At 47.6% G+C, this 23124-nt stretch overlaps 1 protein-coding gene and 1 long non-coding RNA gene across 2 annotated transcripts in view; one reads left to right on the top strand and one right to left on the bottom strand.

Annotated features, from left to right (window-relative positions):
* Window positions 1-1207, bottom strand: part of LOC120366756 (uncharacterized) — a 29998-nt gene extending 28791 nt beyond the window's left edge. Inside the window, exon 1 of the long non-coding RNA XR_005581322.2 lies at window positions 1165-1207. This is a non-coding gene — a long non-coding RNA (uncharacterized LOC120366756). The remainder of the gene's footprint in view (window positions 1-1164) is intronic.
* Window positions 628-22522, top strand: UBE2Z (ubiquitin conjugating enzyme E2 Z). Its single transcript, XM_039475776.2, has 7 exons — window positions 628-1047; window positions 3037-3109; window positions 4994-5181; window positions 8172-8283; window positions 13072-13184; window positions 15410-15500; window positions 20460-22522. Exons 1-7 carry the CDS (start codon window positions 731-733, stop codon window positions 20628-20630), a joined length of 1065 nt encoding a protein of 354 aa, XP_039331710.1. The 5' UTR covers window positions 628-730; the 3' UTR covers window positions 20631-22522.
* The last annotated feature ends 602 nt before the right edge of the window (window positions 22523-23124 follow it).

The raw sequence follows: 23124 nt of genomic DNA, 5'->3' as shown, positions 1-23124 counted from the left end.
CTCACAGCCCCTTGATTCCTGTACATTCCCAGATTTGTGGGAGGGAAAAGTACTAAGTGGAGTCAGGAGGCCTGATTTTTCTTCCTTTCACCAAGTTTCTCTAGTTCAGTTTCATGATCCCTATGGCAACGACTAGCAACATTGTCTGGCATTCAGTAGGTAGCTTTTCATTCGCAGGTTGAGTCCTTTCTGGTCCTGTTGCAAGCAGGGGGTGATCCTGCCCTGGCTGGATAAGGATGCAGGGAAGATCAATCGCAGAGCCTTTTTAAGAAAAGCAAGTCAGTCAACTCCTCTACTGAGCTTCCCACGAGGAAGCCGGATCCCCTCCTAACCATGGACACGTCTGAGGGTCGCCGCTGTTAACCGGGAATGATATGGCCCTTCCTCTCCCACTTCCCTCTTTCTTCTCCTCTTTCAACACTTGAAAATAAACTATTTCATGGAATTGGGCTCTCCGATCCTCCCGCACAGCGCAGGACCCACGCGGAAACAGAACCGTCGCGGCTTGCTAGTTCCCACCCCTCCCGTCTTGGAGGACCGTAGGTGGACGCTCTTGCAGAGCGCCTCTCGCTGGTTGGGGCGGGGATGGGCGGAGCCAGCGCCTTCTGGGCTGTGGAAGCGGAGGGTGGGGACACTCTGGCCCGGCTCTCGGTGGTGCGGGAGCGGGCGGGAGCAGCGGCCGCTCTGGTCGGCGGACGTGCTGCCGAGTAGTCCCGGAAGCGAAGCAGCGATGGCGGAGAGTCCGACTGAGGAGGCGGCGACGGCGGGCGCCGGGGCGGCGGGCCCCGGGGCGAGCGGCGTTGCTGGTGTTGTTGGCGTTAGCGGCAGCGGTGGCGGGTTCGGGCCGCCTTTCCTGCCGGATGTATGGGCGGCGGCGGCGGCAGCGGGCGGGGCTGGGGGCCCGGGGAGCGGCCTGGCTCCGCTGCCCGGGCTCCCGCCCTCGGCCGCTGCCCACGGGGCCGCGCTGCTTAGCCACTGGGACCCCACGCTCAGCTCCGATTGGGACGGCGAGCGCACCGCGCCGCAGTGTCTACTCCGGATCAAGCGGTGAGCCGGGGTTTTTCCTCCCCCAGCCCCGAGCTCCGGGGCTCGACCTTCCCCGCCCCCACCCTCTTCCACTACAACTCACCCCCCTCCCGCTGCGCTGCCCTCGCGGCGGCCCACCTCTACGGCTCAAATCTTGCCAGCTCCGGGTGTCGGGATCCAAGCCCCTTCTCCCCCCACCCCTAGCCCCACTAGCACCAACCCCCGCCTCATGTGCCCAGATCCGACCCCGCCCCTCGACAACCTCCCGTGAGCCCTCCGTCTCCATTCCGGCCACCCTCCCCCACACCTCCCACCTCCCGGTCGAAACCTGACCCTGTCGCGCTTCAGTAACACCCCCTCCCGCCTTCGGCGCCGCCCCTATTTCCCCTTCCCCACCCAACCTTGCTAGATGCTGCCCGCAGGCCCCACCCATCGGTCCCCCTTCTCTTCTCCCCTGGAGCCCGGTTCCTAACACCGACACACTCAGCTTGCCTTGCCTGCCTCTGACTCGAGCCAGCCAGCCTTTTTATCCTCCCTTTTCCTCAGATTCCCTCCACATAGTCCTTTGGCCAGGTCTAGATTGTTTCCCTCACCCGAATCTTTCCTTGAACCCCTTTTCCAGTATCCCAAAGCTGTCCACTTTTACACCTCTTCCAGAAACACAAGCTACCTCACCCACTTCCCCAGTGCCACTCTGGATTGTAATATCCCACTCAGGACCTTCTTTCTTGTATTTTCCCTTCCTCCCTCGCCCGGGTCATCTGTTTTACTTTTACTGAAGCAAATGTACTCAATTCAAATATAGGAACAAAGGCCTAAGTCCTTTCTGTGCTTATTTCTTGGGTGACTGATCTTAGATCTTATCATTTAGTAGATAATGTTTTGCAAAAGCACATAGAATAGTACCTATCGCATAAGAAAAGGGCAGTGCTCTTTAGCTGCTTTTAATCTTGAAACCTGTTCCCTGATTAGCAGACTTCTCTCCATGCCCCCATCACAAGCATCTTCATTTAGTTCTTATCCCTCATGTTCCACGTACCTTCAGATGTCTCTCTACTTTTCAAGGTTGTAATAAAAATTAATACAATGTGTGTAAAGTACCTGGCACAGTGCCTGACACAGGAGGTCAACTCTGGAGGGATTGCCATCTCTCACTGAAACTCTGCATTCAACTCTTCCTCTTTCAACAGTCTCAGTCATCCAGTTCTGACATACCTTTTGAGTTTGGCCAATACTTCTTTTCTCTGCTCTGTCCCCTATTTGCCCTCTTTATGTCCCTACCCACCCTAGCAAGTCCCTAGACTTTTCCCCACCTAGAATGTTCTTAGCCCCTTGCTCTCAACTGATCCATTCCAGTTGGTGAGATATGACTCAGAAGTCCTCTCATCTCCTATAGAAATCCACGTGTCATCTTCCATATGGGATATTCTCCGCATTTCCGAGGGTCCCTCTCCAACCTGAAGAGATCTCTGCCCTTAGTCCCCCGGGCAAGAAGACCACCATGATAGTCTTACTCCCTGTTGGCTGGCTTGCTTCATACAATCCCCTTACCAACAAGGGTCCACTGTATAGTTGATAGAATTAATTTTTTAGTGGAGTTGACTATGCCTTTCCAGTTACTAAAAAGTCTTCATTTAGCATTCAGCCGTAGTACCTGGGAATCATGGAGGTGGGGAGTGAATGAACTGCCATGTGGGAGGAAGTGAGAGTAAGTGGAAAGTGGCTTTTCTAGGGTGACATTTGATGCCATTGGGAGCTCTTTTTTTCCCCCTCTCCCTCCCCTCCCCCTGAGGAAACAATGCCCTTTTGATAATAATTTGCTCTCTGCCTGCCTGACAAGTACTCAGCTGGGATTTCTCAGCCAACAAGACAGTACAAACACTTGTGGTACCAAGCACCACTTTCTCAAACCTTGGCCTCATTGAGGTGATAACAACTGTCCTGCTCAAGGGATTCCCCCTTCCCCCCTCTTCCTCACTCCTTCCCCCACCTCCTCTTGGTGTTATACAGGGATATCATGTCCATTTATAAGGAGCCTCCTCCAGGAATGTTCGTTGTTCCTGATACTGTTGACATGACTAAGGTATGTAATTTGATGGGGGCTTGGGGGTTTTTGGGAAATTGGGGGCCATAAAGGTGGAAGAGCCTAAAAGAGATTATTCAGCTCACCTCTCTGATTACACAGATGAAGAAATCAAGACCCCAGGACAGTAAGTGGCTTGTCCAAGGTCACATAGTGAGGTGGAGCGGTGCTTTGAAGAGGTGTCTGTTATTAGCGTACCCTGTAGGAACTGATTGGCTTGGAAAATCCCAAAGTGCTCCTGTTTGGATAATAAATTATACAGTTACCCTGTCCATTGTACTACCTATCGCCTCCCCCATCCCATTACTCTTGACCTAAACTGTGGTCCTATAAATCAGATGTAGGAAAGCATGGGGATAGGGCAAGCTTGACTGAAGTGTTTGTGGTTAAAGGACTTTGTTCAAATCCTGTCCTTATTAGTTGTGCTTAAATATCCCTTCCACCCCAAAAACTATACTTTTCTTGTCTTCCACACAAGGAGGAAGCTTAGTACATAATGTCACATTTCTCTGGCATAGATACCTAGGCTTTTCTGTCACTGAGTGCTCTAAGCACAGAAATGCAGTTGCAATTAAACTGATGTTATTAAGAAATCGGATTTCTTAAACCTAATGTTGCTTAAGTGAAACACATAGTTTTCTTACAGTTAATTTCTTACAGTAAAAATTCAGATTTTGTATTGTTGGTGTATTTTTGTTGTTGTTTGGAATAGATTTCCTTTCATATTTATTTTTTTCTTTTTATATGGTTGGAAATGTTTTTCCTAAGACATCAGTCTATTTACCAGTGTTAATAGCATAGGACCTGAGGTTCGAGGGTTGTGCCATGTTGAGACCAGTTGAGTTTACTCTTCCAAATGACCAAGAGCCAGAATATGACCTAGGGTCTTGCCAGGAGGGGAAGGTGGGAACTATAGACTTAGGCATTAGATCGCCATGTCCTTTTCCTCTTGCTGTTCAAATTCTTAGCAGACCTAAATGCTTAGGAGCTTTTGAGTCAGTTCAGGTTTTTTTCTCCCTTCAGAAAGGGAAATCCTGTTCAAGAAATACGGCTTGTGGGGGAAGAGAATTTAGTGTTGTTTTCAGGGTTGCTGATTTTTTTTTTTTTTTTTTTTTTTTTAAGCCAACAGTATTGGGGAAAGTTCTGGGATGGTCTGATGGTTCTGAGTGGACCTTGAGTCTTCCACATTTTCAGTCATGATGTGCTTCCTGAGCCACATCCTCCACAATAGGTTCGATCCTCTGCAGAGGAAGCCAGCAAATATCCTAGGCATCTATCACAACCCCTAACTCGGCTCTGTTACAGGCTCTGGGGCTGTGGCTTCCAATCCCTTTCCTCATTTCCTTTCATCATACTTTCCCTGCATGTCACATAAATGTAGGGTGGGGTTGCATCATATGCATGTTTGGCTTGGGCAAATCCAAACACATATATTCAGCCAAAATCTGTGTTGATTTCTTAAAATTAAAAATGCTAGGATTATATTTTATAGCTGTTTATTATATTTTTGCACAGTGGTATTTTATCTATTATATGTAACACTGATCTGGGAGGTCTGCAGCAAAAAAAAAAAAAAACATGCTTTAAGAGAGTTTTAGGGGCTATTCAGGGGTGATTTTGACTAGTTTCAGTTTTCACCTTGGGCTCTAACTTTGGAAGTAACCTGTGAGTAAGATATCATTCCACTCTAATGAGATTTCTTAAAATTCCAAACCTACGTATTAGTACAAGTGAGTACAGGATGTTCATTCTGCATGGTGAGGATATAGAACGTGTACCAGATTATGGGCCCTGCTTCTGGTGTGGGTAGCAGGTGGAGGGTAGCCAGGAGGGGTTGGGGTGGGTCGTCACCTCACAATTTTGAGATGGGGTTTTATTTTGCAGATTCATGCATTGATCACAGGCCCATTTGACACTCCTTATGAAGGGGGTTTCTTCCTGTTCGTGTTTCGGTGTCCGCCCGACTATCCCATCCACCCACCTCGGGTCAAACTGATGACAACGGGCAATAACACAGTGAGGTTTAACCCCAACTTCTACCGCAATGGGAAAGTCTGCTTGAGTATTCTAGGGTAAGAGGAGATTTTTAAGTAGTCTAGTCGCTTGTTAGCAGAAAATTTACTCTAGGCAAGCCTTTATAAACCAGAGTTCCTCATCTGAACCACAGAACACAGAAAGTGATTGAGTGACTCTTCTAAAATCTCCCCAGGAATGTATGTGACAGTATCATTGTAGATGCAGAGGGGAGAAGTTCATTTATTACAGAGGAAACCTTTGTGAAGTGGTTCTCAGAGTGTGGCCCTGAGTGTCTGGGAACTTGTAGCTGAGCACTTTCTGGGGCCCTACCTTAGACCTACATCAGAAACTCTGGGTTTGGGGCCAGAAATCTGTTTTGTTTTGTTTTGTTTGAGACAGGGTCTCGCTCTGTTGCCAGGCTGGAGTGCAATGGCATGATTTTGGCTCACTGCAACCTCCACCTCCCAGGTTCAAGCGATTCTCCTGCCTCAGCCTCTCCAGTAGCTGGGACTACAGGTGCGCACCACCACACCCAGCTAATTTTTGTATTTTTAGTAGAGACGGTTTTACCATGTTGGCTAAGATGATCTCAATCTCTTGACCTTGTGATCCACCCGCCTTGGACTCCCAAAGTGCTGCGATTACAGGCATGAGCCACCACGCCTCATCCAGAAATCTGTTTTTTACAAGCTCTCCAGATAATTTTGGTGCATTCTGCAGTTTGAGAACCACTCTCTTGGGGTGCTGAGGCCTTGTTTTCTCTCCTGAACAGGTTGAGGAAGGCCACAGGTCTGTGCCATTCACGATTTTGGGTGTCTTGAGTCTCGCAAGAAGTTGCTTTGAAGGTGGTGGTGGTGATGATTATGGTTTTGTTTATTGTTTTTTGACAGAGGCAGGTGTCTCACTGTGTTGCCCAGGCTGGTCTTGAATTCTTGGCCTCAAACAGTCTTCCTGTTGTGGCTCCAAAGCACTGGGGTTACAGGCATGAGCCTCCATGCCTGGCCTGATTATAATATTTTAACAATGATAAATGTCTGAGATTAGAAATCACATCAGATACGAAATTAGTTTCTAGTGCATCTTCTTTCTGGATGCTCCTGACTCTAGTTCCCATTTTAGTTGCCTTTGGGGGCTGAAAACTCAGTGTGGACATGTCTTCTAGCATATTTTAGACTGGTCTTTTTATTGTGGTCTGAACTTCTTTGGGGCAGAAAAGATTTGCAGGTTGAAGCTAAGAAAGTACCCCCAAACTGATGATTCTGTTTTCCTGCTGTCCAACATGTTTCCAGGTTTATGTGAGGGAATAGTAGCTGAAAATAAGCTAGAGACATGATTCATTTTTCTAGAACTTACTCAGACCCAGGGATATGTTCTGCTGTGATTTTGGCTGTGAATAAGTCCTTTAAAGGATGTCCTTAAAGAAGTATTTCATCTCATTAGGGTACTTAATTATTTGTCTTTGCTGATAGGCTGAAACCCATGAAGGTAAAGAAATTTAGTCATTGCTTCTGTGTGAAATTTGTTCATCAAAGTGAGTAGGTTCTCCCTCATTGGGTCAGTATAAAACTCTTTTGAGCTACCAATCACAGGAACAGAGAAATAAGACAGTGGGGTAAAAGTAGTAGAAATGTGTTGAGTAGAAAAGGAGAAGTTACCCTGAAATTCAAAATTTGCCATAAACAATCACAGAGTAGAAAATTCTTGGCTGGGTACGGTAGCTCACACCTGTAATCCCAGCACTTTGGGAGGCCGAGGTGGGTGGATCACTTGAGGTTAGGAGTTTGAGACCAGCCCGATGTGGGAAAACCCCGTCTCTACTAAAAATACAAAAATTAGCTGGGCATGGTAGCGTGTGCCTGGAGTCCCAGCTACTTGGAAGGCTGAGACACGAGAATCGCTTGAATCTGGGAGGCGGAGGTTGCAGTGAGCCAGGATCACGCCACTGCACGCCAGCCTGGGTGACAGAGAGAAACTCTTCTCTCAAAAAAAAAAAAAAAAAATTTTTCAGGTGTTAGTTGACTGTATTTGCTTTATCAGCCTCATTTTTTTCCCTCTCTACCTAAAAAATAACATTGGGCTGACTCACTGGCAAAATGAATTTGATGAGAGTTGACTCTTGTAAAGAGGTTCAGAGAGCAGTAGGTCTCTTGTTCCTGGGGGAGCAAAGCTGAAAAAAGAGCAGATTGAGAAGCACTTGAGAGCAGCCCCCAGTGAAGTTACTATTAGACATTACTCACTTAGGCTTTCCTTAAGTACCGCGGGGAAAGGGAAGTGGGCGGTCAACTCGAACAAGCCAGTCCTGGCTCAGGTTGTGTTTGGCTTCTAGCTCCGGTGCCATCTCTTCAATTAATTGAGCTAAAAATAAATGTATTAACATCTAAGCTGCCCCCTCCCACTAATATTTAGTTAGGTTTATGAAAGAGAGGAGCAATTTTGGTATTTTGATGTTTTCTATAACATTATTTTCAGATCTTCTACTGTCTGGAAGCACCCCTTATTCTCTTCCTGTCCTTTGGCAGAGTTGTGGAGTCTTAAAAGAATTTGACACTCCTTGGGGGTTTGATACAGAACTAGATCTCTGATCATCAGCCCCACCACATGGCCTCTAACCAGATGGCTTCAGTCACCCATGTGCCTCTATGCTCAACTTCTCTCTCCCCTAACTCCATCGCCACCCATAATGAGCTCTTTGAGATCCACAGAGGTTAACATTTGTACAACTTTTGGAGCTAATTACTTACCTAATTTCTTTTGTTTTGATTGTTGTAACTCTTTGTAGTACAAAGAAAGTCCCTTCAAAGTTACATAGCTTACTTTTACATGTTCTTTTGCTCCCCTCCCTTGATATGAGGATTAGGCAATTGACTGATTTCTGGTGAAATCAGAACATGAGCATGAGACAGAGGCTGGGAAATTCCAGAGTATTAATAGTGAAAGAGAAACTTACGGTGAATCACTTATGGCGGTGATGCCGGGCCCCAGGGTACTTATTCCCTCCCTGATCTTTCTGCCTTACCATCCTCCCTTCCTTCTGATGTGTTTACAGTACATGGACTGGACCTGCCTGGAGCCCGGCCCAGAGCATCTCCTCCGTGCTCATCTCTATCCAGTCCCTGATGACTGAGAACCCCTATCACAATGAGCCCGGCTTTGAACAGGTAAGGCTGGGTGGGCCTGGCTCTGGGGTATAGAATAGTGTTTTAAGAGATCTGCATAGGAGTCTTTTTTCTTTTTTTTTTTTGGCCTAGCACAGCCCCATGTACTGCAGTTGTTGCTATAGGAAAAAAAGGGAACTGACTTGTGTTTGTTTCTTTTTTTTTTTTTGAGACGGAGTTTCGCTCTTCTTACCCAGGCTGGAGTGCAATGGCGCGATCTCGGCTCACCGCAACCTCTGCCTCCTGAGTTCAGGCAATTCTCCTGCCTCAGCCTCCTGAGTAATTGGGATTACAGGCACGCGCCACCATGCCCAGCTAATTTTTTGTATTTTTTTAGTAGAGACGGGGTTTCACCATGTTGACCAGGATGGTCTCGATCTCTTGACCTTGTGATCCACCTGCCTCGGCCTCCCTAAGTGCTGAGATTACAGGCTTGAGCCACCGCGCCCAGCCTGTTTGTTTGTTTTTTAAGAGACAGTCTTGCTCTGTCACCCAGGCTAGAGTACAGTGGTGTAATCTCAGTTTACTACAACCTCTGCCTCCGAGGTTCAAGTGGTTTCTTGTGCATCAGCCTCCCAAGTATCTGGGAGTACAGTCACATACCATGATGCGTAGCTAATTTTTGTATTTTTAGTAGAGATGGGATTTCACCATGTTGACCAGGCTTGTCTTGAACTTCTGGCCTCAAGCAGTCTGCCCGTCTCAGCCTCCCAAAGTGTTGGGATTACTGGCATGAGTCACCATGACCAGCCTTGTGATTTTTTTTTTTTTTTTTTTTAAAGATGGGGTTTCACCATATGGGTCAGGCTGGTCTCGAACTCCTGACCTCAGGTGATCCACCCACCTCAGCCTCCCAAAGTGCTGGGATTATAGGTGTGAGCCACCGCGCCCGGCTGTGTTTTTATTTTTTACTTCCACAATGACTTAGAATTGTTTTTATTTTTTATTTATTTATTTATTTATTTTGAGACAGTCTCGCTCAGTCGTCAGTCGCCAGTCGCCAGGCTGGAGTGCAGTGGCACAATCTTGGCTCACTGCAACCTACACCCCCCGGTTTCAAGTAGTTCTCTTGCCTCAGCCTCCTGAGTAGCTGGAACTACAGATGCACACCACCAAGCCCAGCTAATTTTTGTATTTTTTTAGTAGAGACGGGGTTTCACCATGTTGACCAGGATGGTCTCAATCTCTTGAACTTGTGATCCTCCCGCCTCAGCCTCCCAAAGTGCTGTAACTTCAGGCGTGAGCCACCATACCTGGCCTATTTTATTTATTTTTGAGGTAGGAGTCTCACTCTGTTGCCCAGGCTGGAGTACAGTGGCGCTATCTCGGCTCACTGCAGCCTCCACCTCCTGGGTTCAAGCAGTTATCTGCCTCACCATGCCCAGCTAGTTTTTTTTGTTTTTTTTTTTTTTTTTTTTTTTTTAGACGGAGTTTCGCTCTTATTACCCAGGCTGGAGTGCAATGGTGCGATCTTGGCTCACTGCAACCTCCGCCTCCCGGGTTCAGGCAATTGGCTCCCGCCTCAACCTCTTGAGTAGCTGGGATTACAGGCACGCACCACCATGCCCAGCTAATTTTTTGTATTTTTAGTAGAGACAGGGTTTCACCATATTGACCAGGATGGTCTCGATCTCTTGACCTCGTGATCCACCCGCCTCGGCCTCCCAAAGTGCTGGGATTATAGGCTTGAGCCACTGCACCTGACCTTTTTTAGTATTTTTTAGTAGAGACGGGGTTTTACCGTCTTGGCCAGGCTGGGCTTGAACTCCCGACCTCATGATCCACTCACCTCAGCCTCCCAAAGTGCTGGGATTACAGGTGTGAGCCACCGCGCCCAGCCCTCTTTTTTTGTTTTGAAATGGAGATTTACTCTTGTTGCCATGCTGGAGTACAATGGTATGATCTCGGCTTACTGCAACCTCCGTCTCCTCAGTTCAAGCGATTCTCCTGCCTCAGCCTCCCAAGTAGCTGGGATTACCAGAGGCCAAGGCTCTAATTGACTGGGGTTGGTGGTAAGAGGAGAGGAACACAAGAAGAATTAAAGGAGAGGAGGCTGTAGTCCCCTTCCATTCACACCATAGTGAGACCCTGTTTATACTGGCTTTCTAAACCAAAGTCAAAGTTTTATCTTCTGAAAATTTTAGCTTTTGCTTCTGATAGATGTATTTCTAATTTTACTATTTCTTTGAGACAAAGTGTTGCTCTGCCACCTAGGCTGGAGTACAGTGGCGCAGCCATAGTTCACTGAAGCCTTGAACTCCTGGGCTCTAGCCATCCTCTCTCCTCAGCCTCCTCAGTAGCTGGGACGACAGGTGTACACCACCAACGCCCAGCTAATTTTTGTATTTTTTGTAGAGACAGGATCTCACCATGTTGCCAAGGCTGATCCCAAACTCTTGAACTCAAGCAATCCCCTGCACCAGTTTCCCAAGGTGTCAGGAGTATAGGCATAAGCCATCAGGCCCAGCCCTTCTTCTGATTTATAGTAATTGGTTCAATGCTGGTGGGATCCAAGAGACATATAATAGGTAAAGGAGTTAACCAGGAAGCCTCCTTTACTTGTTGATGCCTAAAGGTTTTCTTTTTTATTTTGAGACGGAGTTTCGCTCTTGTTACCCAGGCTGGAGTGCAATGGCACGATCTCGGCTCACCGCAGCCTCCGCCTCCTGAGTTCAGGCAATTCTCCTGCCTCAGCCTCCTGAGTAGCTGGGATTATAGGCACGCGCCACCATGCCCAGCTAATTTTTTGTATTTTTTTTTTAGTAGAGACGGGGTTTCACCGTGTTGACCAGGATGGTCTCGATCTCTTGACCTCGTGATCCACCCGCCTCGGCCTCCCAAAGTGCTGGGATTACAGGCTTGAGCCACCGCGCCCGGCCAACCTAAAGGTTTTCTATACTGAGACTCTTAACTTCACTTATACTTCTTTTTTTTTTTTGGAGATGATGGAGTTTCACTCTTGTTACCCAGGCTGGAGTACAATGGCGCGATCTTGGCTCACTGCATCCTCTGCCTCCTGGGTTCAGGCAATTCTCCTGCCTCAGCCTCCTGAGTAGCTGGGATTACAGGCACGAGCAACCATGCCCAGCTAATTTTTTTTTTTTTTTTTGAGACGGAGTTTTATTCTTGTTACCCAGGCTGGAGTACAATGGCGCAATCTCGGCTCACTGCAACCTCCGCCTCCTGGGTTCAGGCAATTCTCCTGCCTCAGCCTCCTGAGTAGCTGGGATTATAGGCACGTGCCACCATGCCCAGCTAATTTTTTGTATTTTTAGTAGAAACGGAGTTTCACTGTGTTGACCAGGATGGTCTCGATTTCTTGACCTCGTGATCCACCCGCCTCGGCCTCCCAAAGTGCTGGGATTACAGGCTTGAGCCACTGCGCCCGGCCCATTTATACCTTTTTGTCCCACTATCATTCTTTCTTTTTTTTCTCCCCCTAAAGAGACGGTGCTTCCCAGCCTGGGCAATGTAATGAGACCTTGTCTCTACCAAAAAATCAAAAACTAGCTGGACATTGTGACATGCGCCTGGAGTCCCAGCTACTCAAGAGACTGAGGCAGGAGCATTGCTTGATCCCAGGAATTTGAAGCAGCAGTAACCTATGCTTGTGTTACCACTCTCCAGCCTGGATGACAAAGCAAGAGCCCACCTCTTAAAAGAAAAATTTTTTAAATAAAAAGCCAGGCACAGTGGCTCATGCCTATAATCCCAGCACTCTGCAAGGCTGAGGCAGGCGGATTACCTGAGGTCAGGAGTTTACAACCAACCTGGCTAACACGGTAAAACCACGTCTCTACTAAAAAATATAAAAATTAGCGAGGTGTGGTGGTAGGCGCCTGTAATCTTAGCTATTCAGGAGGCTGAGATAGGAGAATTGCTTGAACCCTGGAGGCAGAGGTTGCAGTGAGCCAAGATTGCACTATTGCACTCCAGCAAGGGCGACGAGTAAAACTCAAACAAAAAACAAAAAGTTGAGGTCGGGCGCTGTGGCTCATGCCTGTAACCTCAGTACTTTGGGAAGCTGAGGTAGGCAGATCGTGAGGTCAGAGGATCGATACCAGCCTGGTCAATATGTTGAAACCCCATCTGTATTAAAAATATAAAAATGAGGCAGGCATGGTGGTGCGAGCCTGTAATCCCAGCTGCTTGAGAGACTGAGGCAGAAAAATTGCTTGAACCCGGGAGGCGGAGGTTGCAGTGAGCCGAGATCATGCCATAACACTCTAGCCTAGGTGGCAGAGCAAGACTCCATCTCAAAAAAAAAAAAAAAAGCTGGGGCCTGCTATCATGACTGAAGCCTTGAGAGAGAGAGAGAGAGAGAGAGAGAAAGAAAGAGACAGAGAGAGAGACCCAGATCTTACTTCATTGTCTAAGCTGGACCCAAACTTCTGGGCTCAAGTGATCCTCACAGCTTGGCTACCTGAGTAACTGGGACTATTGCTGCATATCACCAGGATTAGCAACCCTACCATCATTCTTATGTTTGGTTATTTCTCACATAATCTTTACCTGATAGGGGCCTTTCACTTCACATTCAGGAAAATATGATGGATCTAGTTTGCTGGTTATGGGCCAAATGACCTGATGGTACATTTGGAGGGTGATAGGGGTGAATGGTCTCAAAAATAAAAGGTGTAGTTGCTGTTCATGGATCTGCCATACAGTGAGAAAGGTGTCTTCTTAGTTTGTGTGACTGGCTCACATACCCCATACTAATCTTGAAGTCTCTTCCCATTGCGTTTCTTTTTCCTTAAATTTTGGAGTATTCTGGCATCTGTTATATTACAGGAGAGACATCCAGGAGACAGCAAAAACTATAATGAATGTATCCGGCACGAGACCATCAGAGTTGCAGTCTGTGACATGATGGAAGGAAAGTGTCCCTGTCCGGAACCCCTACGGTATGTGTCAAGAGGGCTTAAGTAGTTTTCATTCCTTTTGAGCATTTGGGTATTTGGCACTTCTGAGGACCTTTAGGGGAGAGCCCAGTGTTGCCAGAGGGAGGAAGAGAAGGAAAATGTGGTTCCTGCTTTTAAAGAACAGGTGACTGAAGATTACCCAAGAGGAAGTTCAGAGAGCTGCTTTGTTGTTGGCGAATGTCACACCTTTGGGAGAGGCACTCCACATCCTCAGAGAGCTCCCAGTTTGATGAAGGCTTAGACGTAATATTTTACAGCCAAATGTGTAGAGCACTTCATAATAAACTCCTTTCTTAGTGCTGAAGTTTATTTTTAAGTTCCAAAACTGGATGAACAATGTCAGGGTTAGTTAAAACTTCCAGGAGAGTGGCCGGGCGCGGTGGCTCAAGCCTGTAATCCCAGCACTTTGGGAGGCCGAGGCGGGTGGTTCACGAGGTCGAGAGATCGAGACCATCCTGGTCAACATGGTGAAACCCCGTCTCTACTAAAAATACAAAAAACTAGCAGGGCGTGGTGGCGCGTGCCTGTAATCCCAGCTACTTAGGAGGCTGAGGCAGGAGAATTGCCTGAACCCAGGAGGCGGAGGTTGCGGTGAGCCGAGATCGCGCCATTGCACTCCAGCCTGGGTAACAAGAGCGAAACTCCGTCTCAAAAAAAAAAACTTCCAGGAGAATTTTGAGTAAGGTTTGGGATTAGGGATGGCCTATTGAAAACAATTGAGGTGGAGCAAGTCATGAGTTGAAGTTGGGATTCAAATGGTGAGTATTGGCCAGATGGCAGCTCGTGTCCTATAATCCTAGCACTTTGGGAAGCTGAGATGGAAGGATCACTTAAGCCCAGGAGTTTGAAACCAGCCTGGGCAATATAGGGAGACCCCATCTCTACAAAAATTTTTAAATTAGCCAGGTGTGGTGGCACGCTCCTGCAGTCGCAACCTCTCAGGAGGCTGAGGTGGGAGGATTGCTTGAGCCTAAGAGGTTTGAGGCTGCAGTGAGGTATGATCACACCACTGCACTCCAGCCTGGGTAACTGAGCAAGACCCTGCCTCAAAAGAAAAACAGATAGTGAGTATTACAGTCACTCTCATAATTCCGAAGGTGTAGGGGAAGTCAACCACGGGCAGTTAGGTGTTCCTTTTTCCATTTAAAGATTTTTGTAGAGGCCAGGAATGGTGGCTCACGCCTGTAATCCCAACACTTTTGGAGGCCGAGGAGGGCAGATCACAAGGTTAGAAGTTTGAGACCAGCCTGGCCAACATAGTGAAACCCCGTCTCTGCTAAAAATACAAAAATTAGGCTGGGCATGATGGCTCATGCCTGTAATCCCAACACTTTGGGAGGCCGAGGCAGGCGGATCATGAGGTCAGGAGTTTGAGACCAGCCTGGCCAACATGGTAAAACCCTGTCTCTACTAAAAATACAAAAATTACTTGGGCGTGATGGTGCACACCTATAATCCTAGCTACTACTCAGAAGGCTGAGGCAGGAGAATTGTTTGAACACAGGAGAATTGTTTGAACCCAGGAGGCGGAGGTTGCGGTGAGCTGAAATGGCACCATTGCATTCCAACCTGGGCGACAGAGTGAGACTATGTCTCAGAAGGAAAAAAAAATACAAAAATTAGCTAGGCATGGTGCTGTGTGCCCGTAACCCCAGCTATTCAGGAGGCTGAGGCATGAGAATCGCTTGAACCCGGGAGGCAGAGGTAGCAGAGAGCCAGGATCCTGCCACTGCTCTCCAGCCTGGGTGACAGAGTGAGACTCCATCTCAAAAAAAAAAGATCTTTGTAGAAAACCTAATCTGGAATTGGGAATGCTAGGTGTTTAACTTGACATTAAGGCTAGGTGAGAAGGCCAGGCATGGTGGCTCACACCTGTAATCACAGCACTTTGGGAGGCCGAGGCAGGCGGATCACTTGAGGTCAAGAGTTTGTGACCAGCCTGGCCAACGTGGTAAAACCACATCTCTATTAAAAACACAAAAATTAGCCAGGCGTGGTGGAACACACCTGTAATCGCAGCTACTCTGGAGGCTGAGGAAGGAGAATTGTTTGAACGCAGGAGGCAGAGGTTGCAGTGAGCTGAGATAATACCTCTGTACTTCAGCCTGGGGGACAGAGCGAGACTCCCATCTCAAAAAAAAAAGGTTAAGGAAGGGGTGACCTGTACCTCTAGGTTTCTGACTTACACTTTTCTGCTTGTTTTCCAGAGGAGTGATGGAAAAGTCTTTTCTGGAGTACTATGACTTCTATGAGGTGGCCTGCAAAGATCGCCTGCACCTTCAAGGCCAAACTATGCAGGTAATGCATACAGCTCCTGCCGGTAATTCCAGAAGCCCTACAGCTAGCTGGCCATGTAAAATCCTACCATAAGTGAGGCATGTACAGCTCTCATAGAATGTCACAGCTAAAAGCAACCTGTGTCATTTGAGGGACTAGAGCCAGAGAGGAGATTGATTTGCATAAAGTCATAGGGAACTCTTTCCTTTTCTCTTCTTGGTCAGTAGGTTTTTGGTTTTTTTTTTTTTTTTGGTTTTTTTTGTTTGTTTGTTTTTGTTTTTGTTTGAGACAGAGTTTCACTCTTGTTACCCAGGCTGGAGTGCAATGGCGTGATCCTCGGCTCACCGCAACCTCCGCCTCCTGGGTTCAGGCAATTCTCCTGCCTCAGCCTCCTGAGTAGCTGGGATTACAGGCACACGCCACCATGCCCAGCTAATTTTTTTGTATTTTTAGTAGAGACGGGGTTTCACCATGTTGACCAGGATGGTCTCGATCTCTTAACCTCATGATCCACCCGCCTCGGCCTCCCAAAGTGCTGGGATTACAGGCTTGAGTCACCACGCCCGGCCCGGTTTTTGTTTTTATTTATTTATTTATTTATTTATTTATTATTGAGACAGAGTTTCGTTCTTGTTACCCAGGCTGGAGTGCAATGGCGCGATCTCGGCTCACTGCAACCTCCACCTCCTGGGTTCAGGCAATTCTCCTGCCTCAGCCTCCTGAGTAGCTGGGATTACAGGCACACGCCACCATGCCCAGCTGATTTTTTGTATTTTTATTAGAGACGGGGTTTCACTATGTCGACCAGGATGGACTCGAACTCTCGACCTCGTGATCCACCCGCCTCGGCCTCCCAAAGTGCTGGGATTACAGGCTTGAGCCACCGCACCCGGCGTTTATTTATTTTTTAAGAGGCAGGGTATCACCATGTTGGTTAGGCTGGTCTCGAACTCCTGACCTCAGGTGATCCACCTGCCTCTGCCTGCCAAAGTGCTGGGATTACGGGTGTGAGCCACCATGCCCGACCTGTTTTTGGTTTTTTGGTTTTTTGGGTTTTTTTTTTAAGACGGGGTTTCACCATGTTGGTCAGGCTGGTCTTGAATTCCTACCTCAGGTGATCCACCCGCCTTGGCCTCCAAAGTGCTTGGATTACAGGCGTGAGCCACCACACCCGGCCTTTTTCTTTTTTTTTTAAGACAGGGTCTCACTCTGTCTGTCAGTCAGGCTGGTGTGCAGTAGCTCAGTCACAGTTCACTGCAGCCCCAAACTCCCAGGCTCAAGCAGCTCTCCCACCTTAGCCTCCCAAGCTAGGACTTACAGGTGTATACCACCACAGTTAGTATTTTTGTTTATTTGTTTTTGAGATGGAGTCTCACTCTGTCATCCAGGCTAGAGTGCAGTGGCACAATCGTTGCAACCTCTGCCTCCCAGGTTCAAGCAGTTCTCCTGCCTTAGCCTCCTGAGTAGCTGGGATTACAGGTGTGTGACACCATGTCCGGTTATTTTATGTATTTTTAGTAGAGATGGGGATTTCACCATGTTGGTCAGGCTGTTCTCAAACTCCTGACCTCATGGTTTGCCTGCGTCAGCCTCCTAAAGTGCTGGAATTTTACAGGTGTGAACTACCACGCCCAGCCCTTTTGTTTGTTTTTTTTTAGACAGAGTCTTGCTGTCTTGGCCAGACTGGAGAACAGTGGTGCGATCTCAGCTCACTGCAACTTCAGCCTGCCAAGTGGTTGGGATTACAGGCACACACACAACTAATTTTTTGTATTTTTATTACAGATGGGGTTTTACCATATTGGCCAGGCTGGTCTCAAACTCCTCACCTCAAGTGATCCACCCGCCTCAGCTTCCCGAAGTGCTGAGATTACAGGCATGAGCCACTGTGCCTGGCCTTGTTTTGTTTTGTTGTAGAGATAGGGTCCCACTCATTGCCCAGGCAACTCCTGGGATCAGGTGATCTTCCTCCCTTGGCCTCCAAACTGGGAGGCTGAGATTACAGGCATGAGCCACTGCACCCAGCCAATAGTGTTCAAGCTTAAGTGTGTTCAGTCCTTCCAGAAACTTAGGGATTATAAGAATCCTATTGGAATTCTGTTCCTGTCCCTGAGGGGTGCTCACAGAAACTGTAGCTTAGAGAAACAACATATGTGCAGTGTCACATGTTGAATGATTCCTATTCTAAGATGATAACCATTGTTCATTTGTTCATTTTTTGCCTCTATTGGGAAAAGCATGCTTTTCCTTCCAATAACAATGCAGAATTTAGGTTTGTTTTAAGAAAAGAGGTTCTCATTGACCCAAATTGTAGCTAGACAGCCAGGTGCAGTGGCTCATGCCTATAATCCCAGCACTTTAGGAGGCAGAGGTGGGCAGATCACTTGAGGCCAGGAGTTCAAGACAAGCCTGGCCAACATGGCAAAACCCTGTCTCTACTAAAAATACAAAAATTAGCCAGGCATGGTGGCTCATGCCTGTAATCCCAGCTACCTAGGAAGTTGAGGCATGAAAAACACTTGAACCTAGGAGCAAGAGGTTGCAATAAACTGAAATTGAACTATACATTCCAACCTGGGCAACAGAGCAAGATTCGATCTCAAAAAAAAAAAAAAAAAAATTTTAGATAGACTAATGTAAACCACTAATTGATAAATTGATAATTGGTAAGAGGATGAGAATTCTGGAGAATCAGTTCTTGTGTGTTTGGATCATCTTACTAGTGGTCTTTCGTAGAAATGAGTGACTTGGGCCAGGTGCGGTGGCTTACGCTTATAATCCCAGCACTTTGGGAGGCAGAGGCAGGTGGATCATGAGGTCAGGAGATTGACACCATTCTGGCCAACATGATGAAACTCTGTCTCTACTAAAAATACAAAAAAATTAGCTGGGCATGGTGGCATGTGCCTATAATTGCAGCTTCTTGGGAGGCTGAGGCAGGAGAATTGCTTGAACCAGGGAGTCAGAGGTTGCAGTGAGCCAAGATGGCGCCACTGCACTCTAGCCGGCAACAGAGCAAGACTCCATCTCAAAAAAAACCAAAAGGTGGGGAGAAATGGGTGACTCGTGGGGGCTACATGCAGTGGCTCATGCTTGTAATCCCAGCACTTTGAGAGGCCAAGGCAGGAGGATCACTTGAGGTCAGGTGTTCAAGACTAGCCTGGCCAACATGGTAAAGTCCTGCCTCTACTAAAAATACAAAAGTTAGCCGGCCGTGGTGGCACATTCCTATAGTCCCAGCTATTTGGGAGGCTGAGGCAGGAGAATCGCTTGAACCCTGGAGAGGCAGAGGTTGCAATGAGCCAAGATCATGTCGCTGCACACCAGCCTGGGCAACAGAGCCAGACTGCACCTCAAGAAAAGAAATGGGTGACTTGGATAATTGACTTAAGTTTTTTAAGGCTCTCTCCAGCTCTCGTACTATGTCTATTCACCCATCCAACACCAATAGCAGTGGGAGGAGATGACGTCATTTCCTCCAGTGCTACGTAGTAGTTTCCCCTTCCTTCCTTCAAGGACTTTCTACCCACCTGTCTAATTTAAGCACAAAGAGCAAGGCTTGCTCAGGGCTAAGTTGTCTCCTAAACCCTTTCTGAGAGTATGTAGATAACATATGTCCTACTTTGTTCCCCATCAGGAATTCTCCTCTTGGTATCCAACAGCATTAGCAGTATCAGTCCGAAAAGGAAAAACAAGTGGTGATGAGGGATGGGAAGGAAGGCAGCATCTGGGCAGGAGGAGAATGAGAGGCAATGGAACCATGAGTGAAAGATTCGTAGAATTGACAGCTCTATAGTAAGTGTGGAGTTGTCTTGAGGGAGTATAACTCTCGTGAATGAGAAGTGCAGGCTTTAGTCCCAGTGACTGTGACTAGCACCCACTGGCGTCCCACATAGGATAAGGGTAATGTGTGGGCAGAAGTGTGGAAGGAGTTTTTGTGAGAGAAGCAAACAGAATGTGAGAGGGAAAGTTGTGTGCCTTTTGGGGACTGTCACACTACTTTGCGGCCTAAGTCCCTGTATAGTATTTTAAACTCTTTTTTTAATACCATCCACTCAACTAGTTGTTTTTGAGCCTTTGGGGACAATTAAACCTTTCTATAAAATGTTTAGGGATCTTTGATCTAGAACGACAAGGACTAAGATCAAGGCTTGGTGGCCCTGGAGCAATGCCCAGAAACCTGAACAGGAATGTAGTGACGAGTCCCGGGGGAGGAGTACAGGTGCTTATCTGAAAGTCAGAACTCGAGTTCCAGACCTGCCTGTGACCTTAGAAAAGCACATTGCCATTTTTGAGTACAGAGAATGAAGGACAACTTTTCCTTCTGTGGGTTTTATGAGGTTAATGAAAAATACAGGCATGCTTAATAATTACAGTTCTGATCTTGAATTTCTCTTCTCTGTCTCACCCTTACTGTCCTTCTTCCGGATATTGGCTTGCTTTTGAGAAATACATACAACATTTTCACTCTAGCTCAAGCTAGACTTACTTGGGGTGGTAAGGGTGTCATTTATTTTATTTTGTATGTTTATTTTGAGATGGAGTTTTGCTCTTGTTGTCCAGGCTAGAGTGCAATGGTGCAGTCTTGGCTCACTGCAACTTCCACCTCCGGGATTCAGGCGATTCTCCTGCCTCAGCCTTCCAAGTAGCTGAGATTACAGACATGTGCCACCATGCCCGGCTAATATTTGTATTTTTAGTAGAGACAGGGTTTCTCCATGTTGGCTAGGCTGGTTTTGAACTCCCGACCTCAGGTGATCTGTCCGCCTCAGGCTCCCAAAGTGCTGGGATTACAGGTGTGAGCCACCACGCCTGCCCCAGGTATCGTATTTTTAAGCAAAGGTTATTTTGCCTGCTGTTCAGGACTGGCTGTGCTGTTGGGCCTTCCTGCTCCCGTGGCTCAAAAGTTGAGCTTGCATTTTACATGCATTTTACCCAGACTCGAATCTTCCATCCCCCTTGTCTCCTTTCCCCCTACAGGACCCTTTTGGAGAGAAGCGGGGCCACTTTGACTACCAGTCCCTCTTGATGCGCCTGGGACTGATTCGTCAGAAAGTGCTAGAAAGGCTCCATAATGAGAATGCAGAAATGGACTCTGATAGCAGCTCATCTGGGACAGAGACAGACCTTCATGGGAGCCTGAGGGTTTAGACCCTGCTCCCCTCTTCCCTTTCCCCTACTCGAGAGTCCCAGCAGAATCCCTTCCCCCAACCCCAGGGATGGAGAGGCACCGTGTATCTCCCTCCAGACTCGAAGTCATCCTGCAAGATGGCAAGAACCAAGCAAGCTCGGATCCCAGGGTGTGGGAGTGGGGGCCTGTTCCCGGTCTGACCTCCTTGGCACTGGAGCATCTGGGGCTGTGTTCATCCGTTCATCCCATATCGGGGGCCAAGGTACCTTTACAGGAGCACCTCGTGGAAGGGCCTCTGGCAAAAATGAAACAGCCAACACACCTCTCCACAGGACCAGCTCCTTAGGGATAGGTGGAAGATGGAAACTGCAATTCCAAGAGGGAGTGTGCCCAAATGATTTATGGGGATACCTGGAAGGGAACTTGGGGTGAGGGACTGTCTGTGACACTTAAGCAGTCTGGGTGGTTGTCTGTCTGTCTGTCTGCAGTCTTGAAGCAGGGCTTCCCAATGCCCTTTTCCTCCTTGCCTCCCTTCCCCCATTAGTTCCCACAGGCCAGCATAATTTTGTTTTTCCTAATTTATAGTCACTGTTCTAGACAGACCAAAGAGAAGGAACAGTGGTGGAGTCTAGGCTGCTGATCAGTAAGCTTTACCTAGCACCTGAGCACCTTTCTCCCCTGCCCCCTTTCCTCACCCTTTCTAGATGTAAGACAAAAGGTAAATGTGGGCCTGAACCAAGGTCTTGGTAAAGCCTGCACAGGCACCGTAAGAAGCTGAAAATACTGTTTGTTCCCACAATCACTGATTTGAAAAAAGTTCCCGGCACAGGCAGCTGCTGTGTATATGGGATTAGAGTCACTACATAGAATAGTCTCTTACAGATTTTCATAAATACTAGTCACAATGAGGGTATTTCTCTTGGGGATGGAGTACAGGGAGAGACTGATGCTAGTCCTTATTTTGTTGGGCTGTCCTTGTGTATTTTCACCCCAGCCTGTAGTTGTCCTCCTCACTTCAACCCCAGGGATTTGTGGGGAGCAAGGGTAGCCAATGCAGAGGGAATTGGGGCTGGACTCCGGAGGCCCCTCCCGTCTTTCTCCTTCACCACCCCCACCCTGATCCCCCAGCTGCTCTTGTCACTGGCTCTGATGGGTGTTTGCCTGGCTGTGTTGCTTCTCTATCTGTATTTAGCTGCAGTGATCCTTTAGCTGGTTGGCTCAGAAAAAATGTGCTTTAGGTGCCCTGTAATCCTGGGCATCAAGGGAATCATCCTTCCCCGTTTTGATATGTTCTCCCCATACTTCCAGATTTATTGTTACGGATCCCAGTGGGGTATTGGCAATTGTTACGATGCAGGGCCTCAGTCAGGGTCCAGCCATGCGTAAGGGAGAGGATCGTATGTACCTGCCCTGCCCGCTGCTATGAAGTCTCTGCCTTGTGGATCATGGGACTCCTCTTGGAGGATCTGGGTTGGGCAGAAAGGAAAATGTCCTACTTGGGAGGGCAGGAAGAAAAGGAACTGGACAGGGAGTGGTGGGCTTGGGGAACGGAAGTTTACCTTGGATACCCTTGAAGAGGCTGGATCTCTCACATGAAGATTCAGAAGGGACCCTGCTTCCAAATTCCCTCTTCCATTCCTTGAGTGATTCCAGGGCTTAGAAGAATGCCCTTGGTCTGTGGGTCCAGTGTTGTCTGTCATCCATTTAAGTGTTCCCACTTTCAAGTGACAATCCTCTCCTTGGCCCTGCCATAGGGCAGAGCATGTCTGGCATAGCAGCCTGACTTTTATGCCCTAATCTTGAGTTGAGGAAATATATGCACAGGAGTCAAAGAGATGTCTTTATATCTGACTGTACATAAATGAAGTTTTTTTTTTTTCTTTTTGGTGCAATAAAATTTGTTTTGGCAGAAGAGGAAGTGCCTGTGGGTGTGGGTGGGTTTGTGTAAAGGAGAAATGGGATCATCTTGTCAACCACACCTCACCTAGGTCTGGAACTGTTAGGGAGAAGGAAAGTGCTGTGAATTGTCTGAGGCCAAAGACTTGCATAACATGATGGGAGGCCAGGGCTGGGTGGGGAGAGCAGGACAAATTTTCTCATTGGAGATGGGGTCCACTTTTTAAGGCTCTAGCAGTCAGTGACATCTTAAGTTTCAGTAGCTTCCAAAGAACTATTGCGGAGCTTGGGAGAGGGAGCATGTCCTACAGGGACAGGCAGAGGTAGAGCTGGGTCCAGACTATGTATCCTGCTAAAGAAAGGGTCTCAGTATGGAGAAACCACTGGGTTTTCAGAGTTCCAGTACTGAACTAGCACTTAGGGTCTTAGCCTTTAGACCATAAGGGGTTTAGAAGCCTTAAACTACTCTGGCCTCTTCCCTCATCAACACTTCCACTTGCTATAGGAGATTTTCTTGCTTTCTGGTACAGAGGCTTTTCCTCTTGGCTGACCATGTGTATACAAAGAAATGTCTCTGCACAGTCTGTGCTGCCATTCTGTACTGTGCAGTGATACATG

Source organism: Saimiri boliviensis, chromosome 17, assembly GCF_048565385.1.
Source record: "Saimiri boliviensis isolate mSaiBol1 chromosome 17, mSaiBol1.pri, whole genome shotgun sequence".
NCBI lineage: Eukaryota > Metazoa > Chordata > Mammalia > Primates > Cebidae > Saimiri > Saimiri boliviensis.
This window is presented reverse-complemented; position numbering and strand designations above follow the sequence as displayed.

Coding starts and splice junctions, on each gene's coding strand:
- UBE2Z (XM_039475776.2), top strand. CDS start 731: ATGGCGGAGAGTCCGACTGAGGAGGCGGCGACGGCGGGCGCCGGGGCG. Junction 5,182..8,171: donor GTCTGCTTGAGTATTCTAGG/GTAAGAGGAGAT, acceptor ATGTGTTTACAG/TACATGGACTGGACCTGCCT. Junction 13,185..15,409: donor CCCTGTCCGGAACCCCTACG/GTATGTGTCAAG, acceptor CTTGTTTTCCAG/AGGAGTGATGGAAAAGTCTT.